This window comes from Palaemon carinicauda, chromosome 9 (genome assembly GCF_036898095.1).
Source record: "Palaemon carinicauda isolate YSFRI2023 chromosome 9, ASM3689809v2, whole genome shotgun sequence".
In the NCBI taxonomy this organism is placed as follows: domain Eukaryota; kingdom Metazoa; phylum Arthropoda; class Malacostraca; order Decapoda; family Palaemonidae; genus Palaemon; species Palaemon carinicauda.
The window spans coordinates 129,246,379-129,253,878 of record NC_090733.1 but is presented as its reverse complement, the minus strand read 5'-3'; the positions used below and the strand labels follow the sequence as shown (position 1 = coordinate 129,253,878).

General features: G+C 30.8%; 2 protein-coding genes across 3 annotated transcripts in view; one reads left to right on the top strand and one right to left on the bottom strand.

The window, feature by feature from the left end:
- Positions 1-7,500, bottom strand: part of Amacr (Alpha-methylacyl-CoA racemase) — a 302,904-nt gene that overhangs the window by 254,828 nt on the left and 40,576 nt on the right. The gene's annotated exons all lie outside the window — the stretch shown is intronic.
- Positions 1-7,500, top strand: part of LOC137647143 (major facilitator superfamily domain-containing protein 12-like) — a 169,279-nt gene that overhangs the window by 137,435 nt on the left and 24,344 nt on the right. The window contains exon 2 of the mRNA XM_068380415.1: positions 541-1,818. Coding sequence (XP_068236516.1) covers positions 1,702-1,818 — 117 coding nt within the window. The 5' untranslated portion in view covers positions 541-1,701. The remainder of the gene's footprint in view (positions 1-540; positions 1,819-7,500) is intronic.

Sequence of the window (7,500 nt, the reverse complement as noted above, 5' to 3'; positions counted from 1 at the left end):
ATATAGAACTAAATTTAAGAGAGAGAGAGAGAGAGAGAGAGAGAGAGAGAGAGAGAGAGAGAGAGAGAGAGACCAGTGATCAGTAATGATCCAAAGCCATATAGAAGTAAATTTAAGAGAGAGAGAGAGAGAGAGAGAGAGAGAGAGAGAGAGAGAGAGAGAGAGAGAGAGAGAGAAATACCAATGATCAGTAATGATCCAAAGCCATATAGAACTATATTTAAGAGAGAGAGAGAGAGAGAGAGAGAGAGAGAGAGAGAGAGAGAGAGGAGAGAGAGAGAGAGAGAGAGAATCCTTATTCCTTTTTGGGTAAAATGAATTCCTGTATGGAGAGTGAAAGTCAACTTCTCTGCGCTGAAAATCCTAAGCCACGCCCACCTACGTCACAAAGCGGAAAATCCGGAAACGCTAATTATTACTTGATAATACGACGCCGTATGTGCGGTGTCATCCTTCTCGGCTCATCCAAGTGATTCCGAGAAGGAAACAAGCTTGGCCCAGGATCCCCCCTGACTGATATAAATTCATCTCCCTTTGCAGAGACCGTGGCAGTCCAGCAGTGAGCGCGGGCAAAACAAGATCCCGCTTCTTCTACTAGATTCTCCGAGGAAGGAGTCTTCAACTTCGATGTACCCACGCGGAGACGAGGCCTTGACGGAGGAGCGCATCATTGGAGAGATAACAGCGGTCTGGGCCACAGGTGTAGGGTCCTCTGCTGCTTACAGAACGAAGAGGGTTATTCTCCAAGCGTTTAAAGAGCATCATGAGAACTTGGTGCTTGAGGGATAAAGTTATGTGGAAGAGGGATTGAAAAATTGGAAAAAATTCTGTCCTTGGTTAAAGTTTCTTTATTAAGTATTAAAGATGCAGTTAGCCTCGGTGCTTCGATCAAATTTGTTGTGATAACTAATTCGAAAAAAAACTTTTTTATTAATTTGTACGTACTCCCATTCTGTAATATTTTGTAGAAAACTTTGATAAGCGGATTCATAGTAATTGATATCAAATAACATTACTTCATACAAAAATTGGAAAATCAACAAATATGTGAAATGAAATATATAGCAAGGAAGAAAAAATGCGCCGGCCTTTATTCGAATTGATAAAGATAATCTACTTTCCTAATTTGAAATAGATGACTTCGAAAAATCTCACAAGTCATTTATTGCAAACATTGATAGAAAAAAAAATCAAAATATCTAAATACATAATTCAAATAAAATTGAAAAATAAGTTTTATAAAATAGTGAACTTTAGGAACTTGAGTTTTGAAAAAAGACAGAAGTTACGTTTTCCTGTATACAAACAGAAAGAACTGTAAACTTTAGGAGTTTTGCAAATACGTGAACTTTTGGAACTCGAATTTTGAAAAAAAAAAAAAAAAAGACAGAATTTACGTTTTCTTGTATACAAACAAAAAGGAACTTTACGAGTTTTGCAAATACGTGAACGTTAGAAACTCGATTTTTGAAAAAAGACAAACAAAAAGGAACTTTACGAGTTTTGCAAATACGTGAACTTTAGGAACTCGATTTTTTAAAAAAAGACAAAAGGTGCGTTTTCCTGTATACAAACAGAAAAAAAAAAACTGTAAACTTTACAAGTTTTGCCAATAGGTGAACTGAAGGAACTCTAACCTCGGGAGAAAAGGCCCTAAAAACCAGACTTGAGATTGGAAGAAGAATCAAGGATCCGGGAATCATGGAAGAGAAGAAGTCAATGCCGTGGCTCACAAAGCTGAGTTATGGCTTAGGTCATGTTTTCAATGACCTCTGTGCCTCCATGTGGTTCACCTATCTCCTAATCTTCTATGAAAAGGTTAGTGTTATGATCTGCCCGCTTGCCAAAGATTTTCTCTAGAGTTTTCTGCTTTTATCTTTTTTTTGGGGGGGGAATTTGTTTTTAATTGGTGTATCTTTATCAAGAAATAGTGGGTATCAAAAAATCCAAAATTAAATACGTTAGCGTATTTAGAAAAAAAAAATATAGAACCTTTCTGAAGAGAAACTGTAAAAAGTGCTTCGAAAAGATTTGTTATGATCTGGCCACTTGCCAAATGTTCCCTCTGGACTATTCTGCTATTACTTTTTTTTTTTTTTTTTTTTTTTTTAGGGGGGACTTTGTATTTCCTTGGTTTATCTTTATCAAGAAATATAGTGTGTATTAAAAATCCACAGTTATATACGTTGTATATTCAAACAAATATAGAACCTTTCTGAAGAGAAACTGTAAAAAGTGCTTTGAAAAGATTTGTGTTATGATCTGGCCACTTGCCAAATGTTCCCTCTTGATTATTCTGCTTTTACCTTTTTTTTTTTTTTTGGGGGGGGGGGGGAAGGGGGGGGGGGACTTTGCATTTGCTTGGCGTATCTTTATCAAGAAATATAGTGGGTATTAAATTTTATACGTTGTATATCTAAAAAAAAATATAGAAACTTTCTGAAGAGACACTATGAAGTTTGTGCTTCGAAAAGATTGGCGTTATGATCTGCTCACTTGTCAAAGGTTTCTTCTTGACTATTCTGCTTTTACCTTTGGGGGGGGGGGGGGGGTTCTTAGTGTACCTTTATCAAGAAATAAAGTGGGCATTAAAAATTCAATCCAGTTATTCATGTTATATATTTTAAAAAAATATAGAAACTTTCTGAAGAGACACTGTAAAAAGTGCTAAAGGTTAGTGTGTTGAAGTACCCACTTGTCAAAGGTTCCCTCGTAAGTTTTCAACTTTTACTTCTTTTTGGGGGACTTTGTTTTTGCTTTCTGTATCTTTATTAAACAATAGAGTGAGTATTAAAAATCCACAGTTATATACGTTGTGTATTTAGAAAAAATATAGAAGCTTTCTGAAGAGGGGCTGCAAAAAGGTTAGTGTTTTGAAGTACCCACTTGCCAAAGGCTCCCTCTTGACTATTCTGCTTTTACCTTTTTTTTTTTTTTGGGGGGGTGGACTTTGTATTTTCTTGGTGTATCTTTGTCAAGAAATATAGTGGGTATTAAAAATCAACAGATATATACGATGTATATCTAAAAAATATAGAAGTTTTCTGAAGAGGCACTGTAAAAAATGCTACGAAAAGGTTAGTGTTTTGAGTTGCCCACTCGCCAAAGGCTACCTCGTGAATTTTCTACCTTTACCTTATAAGGGGACTTATTTTTGCTTATTGTATCCTTATCAAGAAATATAGTGTGTACTAAAAATCAACAGATATATACGTTGTATATTTTAAAAATATAGAAGTTTTCTGAAGAAGCACCGTAAAAAGTGCTACGAAAAGGTTAGTGTTTTGAGGCTACCTCGTAAGTGTTCTGATTTTACCATATAAGGGGACTTATTTTTTGCTTATTGTATCTTCATCAAGAAATATAGTGGACATTAAAATCCACAGATATATACGCTGTATATTTAAAAAAAAAAAATTTGGCGCTTTTTGAAGAGGCACTGTAAATTGAGTGAAATCTGCATTTTTAAAAAAATATACATCGTATATAACTGTGGATGTTTAATACCAAAGATTATTAGACACGGCGTGGTGTTTTATTCAAGTTATAAGAAATATAGTAATATCTATCAGTCATAGTGAAATATAAAGATAGCATTGCCAGTTTAGTTATTATTATTATTATTATTATTATTATTTAGTAGTAGTAGTAGTAGTAGTAGTAGTAGTAGTAGTAGTAGTAGTAGTAGTAGTAGTAGTAGTAGTAGTATCATCATTATATTAAAGTTGATATATGAAAATAGATTCTTTACGAAAATTTTTCTTGGATAATGAATAGCCGGTGAAAATATTATTATTATTATTATTATTATTATTATTATTATTATTATTATTATTACTAGATAAGCTATAACCCTAGTTGGAAAATCAGGATGCTATAAGCCCAAGGGCTCTAACAGGGAAAATAGCCCAGTGAGGAAAGGAAATAAGGAAATAAATAAACTACAAGAGAATTAATAAACAATTAAATAAATTTTTCATACATAAACTACAAAAACGTAAAAAATAACAAGATGAGAAATAAGAAAGAATAGTGTACCCTCAATCATTTAAAATCGAAATAGGTCTTGAGTTTTTGTTTACCTATTTATTTATTAAGTAAATATATTAAATAATCTCTATTTTACTGATAATAACATGTTTATCTATTTGCTAATCTGTTTCCCTATGTAGCAGACCGTGTACCCGAGTGTACCCTCAATCATTTAAAATCGAAATAGGTCTTGAATTTTTGTTTACCTATTTATTTATTAAGTAAATATATTAAATAATCCCTATTTTACTGATAACAAACATGTTTATCTATTTGCTAATCTGTTTCCCTATGCAACAGACCAACAAGCTTGCAAAAACGAGTATGCTTTTCTTTTTTCTTTTTTCTTTTTTCATTTTTTTTTCTGTCTGGAGGTTACGAAGTTGAAGAACTGGTTATGTGTGTGTGTGTTTGTGTGTGTGTGAGTGTATCCGTTTACTCATGCGCTAAGCACAACCCGTTTCTTTGGATTACGCAAACGAGGAAATAGATTGTAAATGCAGCTATAAATAGAAGGGGGGGGGGGGTTTCGTCTGCCATCTGCATAGTTAATTTAGATATATCTTTTATATATATATATATATATATATACACACATTATATATACATATATATATACTGTGTATATATATGTATATATATACTGTATATATATAATATATATATACTGTATATATATATATATATATATATATATATATATATATATATATATATCGAGGCCCTTTGCGTCAACAGGCGTAGGAGGAGATGATATCTATCTATCTATCTATCTATCTATATATATATATATATATACAGAGAGAGAGAGAGAGAGAGAGAGAGAGAGAGTATATATGTATAATAGTTATATATATGTATATATATATATATATATATATATATATATATATATATATGTATGTGTGTGTATGTAAATAAAGTAAACGTTATAGATTTTCATGTGTACTAAACTTTATTCATTACTCTCTCTTTTAAATAATCACCAAATCCACCTTATAGCTAAAGAAAATTAAATTTTAACTGAGATACTATTTTTCTCAAGGAACTCACAGGTAAAAGTGACATATTTGACAGACGAGTGAGGAAGATGATGAAGAAAGATTCCTTTGAAAATCACGACAGAATTTAATTCTTCAGAAAGAAAAAAGAAATTCTTAGTGGAATTTATTCCTTCCGTCATTTTACCGTGACATTTCCCCCCCACTCAGAATAGCATTGATTTTATCCTCGAATGTGCTTCATATTCTTCTTAATTCCATTATTATTAATTTTTTTTTTTTTTTTTTTTTTTTTTTTTTTTTTTTTTGTACTTTGGATGCTTATCCTTCTATCTATCTAGGTTAAGCTTTTCCCATGGATTATTATTATTATTATCATCGTCATCATCATCCTCATCATCATGATCATCATCATCATTATTATTATTATTATTATTATTACAAGCTAAGCATCATTATTATTATTATTATTATTATTATTATTATTATTATTACAAGCTAAGCATCATTATTATTATTATTATTATTATTATTATTATTATTATTATTATTATTATTATTATTACAAGCTAAGCTACAACCCTAATCGGGAACGCAGGATGCTATAAGCCCAAGAGCTTCAACAGGGAAATTTAATCCAGTGAGGAAAGGAAATAAGGAAATAAATAAAGTATATAAGAAGTAATGAACAATCAATATAAAATATAATAAAAACAGTAACAGCATTAAAACAGATCTTTTATATATAAACTATAAAAAGAGACTTATGTAAGCCTGTTCGACATAAAAACATTTGCTGCAAGTTTGAACTGTTGAAGTTCTACCGATTCAACTACCTGATTAGGAAGATCACTCCACAACTTGGTCATAGCTGGAATAAAACTTCTAGAATACTGTGCAGTATTGAGCCTCATGAACGAGAAGGCCTGACTATCAGAATTAACTTCAAGCCTAGTATGTAACTATTATGTTGTTACTGGTCTTAAAATATTCTATTTATAATTGTTCATCATTTCTTTTGTTTATTTATTTCCTTGTTTCCTTTCCTCCCTGGGCTATTTTCCTTGTTGGAGCCCTTAGTTTTATAGTATCCTGCTTTTCCAACTAAGGTTGCAGCTTATCTTGTAGTAATAATAATAATAATAATAATCAAAATAATAATAATAATAATAATAATAATAATAATAATAATAATAATAATAATAATAGCAATGATAACAATAAAAACAATAATGATAAATGTGTCTATATAAAAATATATGAATGAATGATCATCATCATCATCATCATAATAATAATAATAATAATAATAATAATAATAATAATAATAAGAAGAAGAAGAAGAAGAAGAAGAAGAAGAAGAAGAAGAAGAAGAAGAAGAAGAAGAAGAAGAATTATCCCATACTTTCATGCGTATAGAATAATAATCATCTTCATTTTCCTATCTATAAAATATCCTCTGTAATTAATTTTTATATCAATTCTATTGTAGATCTTTATATAAAATAAGCGTATCTTTTATATTTCTCATCACGAATTTTTCTTCCCAGAATCGTGAGAAAATATTTTGGATTCGTGTCTTGTCGGAGATAAATCGGCGCATGTTTTCGTGTTCTTTAGTTCTGGGGGTCATCAGAGAGAGAGAGAGAGAGAGAGAGAGAGAGAGAGAGAGAGAGAGAGAGGAGAGAGAGAGAGAGAGAGAGAGAGTTGCTGGGTGGTCCGCTTCGACACATTCCATTCGTAGCACATTTCTGATGGTGTAAAACTGGGTTATGGGAAACGTGCGTGAGAGAGAGAGAGAGAGAGAGAGAGAGAGAGAGAGAGAGAGAGAGAGAGAGAGAGAGAGAGAGTGAGCATTGTTATAAGAATTAGATTATGTGATTTTTTCAAAGCCATAAATTAGTTGTTGAAATGTTGGATGTTTATACGAATTCTATTGGTGTTAAGAAAAAAAAAAAAACATTCTATTTTGGTGGGTGTTTGTACAGTGTGTACGTATTCATATTTTCTTTTGGTTATATGAAATAGTTAAAAATAAATGCATGTCATATTGGTATATGTATGTTGAATATATAGTCAATATATATATATATATATATATATATATGGAGGTTATTCTGTATACATATATACATATATATACTGTATATATATATATATCATATATATATGTATATATACACACATATGTGTATGACTGTGTATTACGTGCATATATATATATATATATATATATATATATATATATATATAACAATAATATATATATGTATATAATATATATATATATATATATATATATATATATATATATACATATATATAGAGGCCTCTCTCTCTCTCTCTCTCTCTCTCTCTCTCTCTCTCTCTCTCTCTCTCTCTCTCTATATATATATATATATATATATATATATATATATATATATATATATATATACATATATATGGTGGTGAGGTCTTAGGAAAT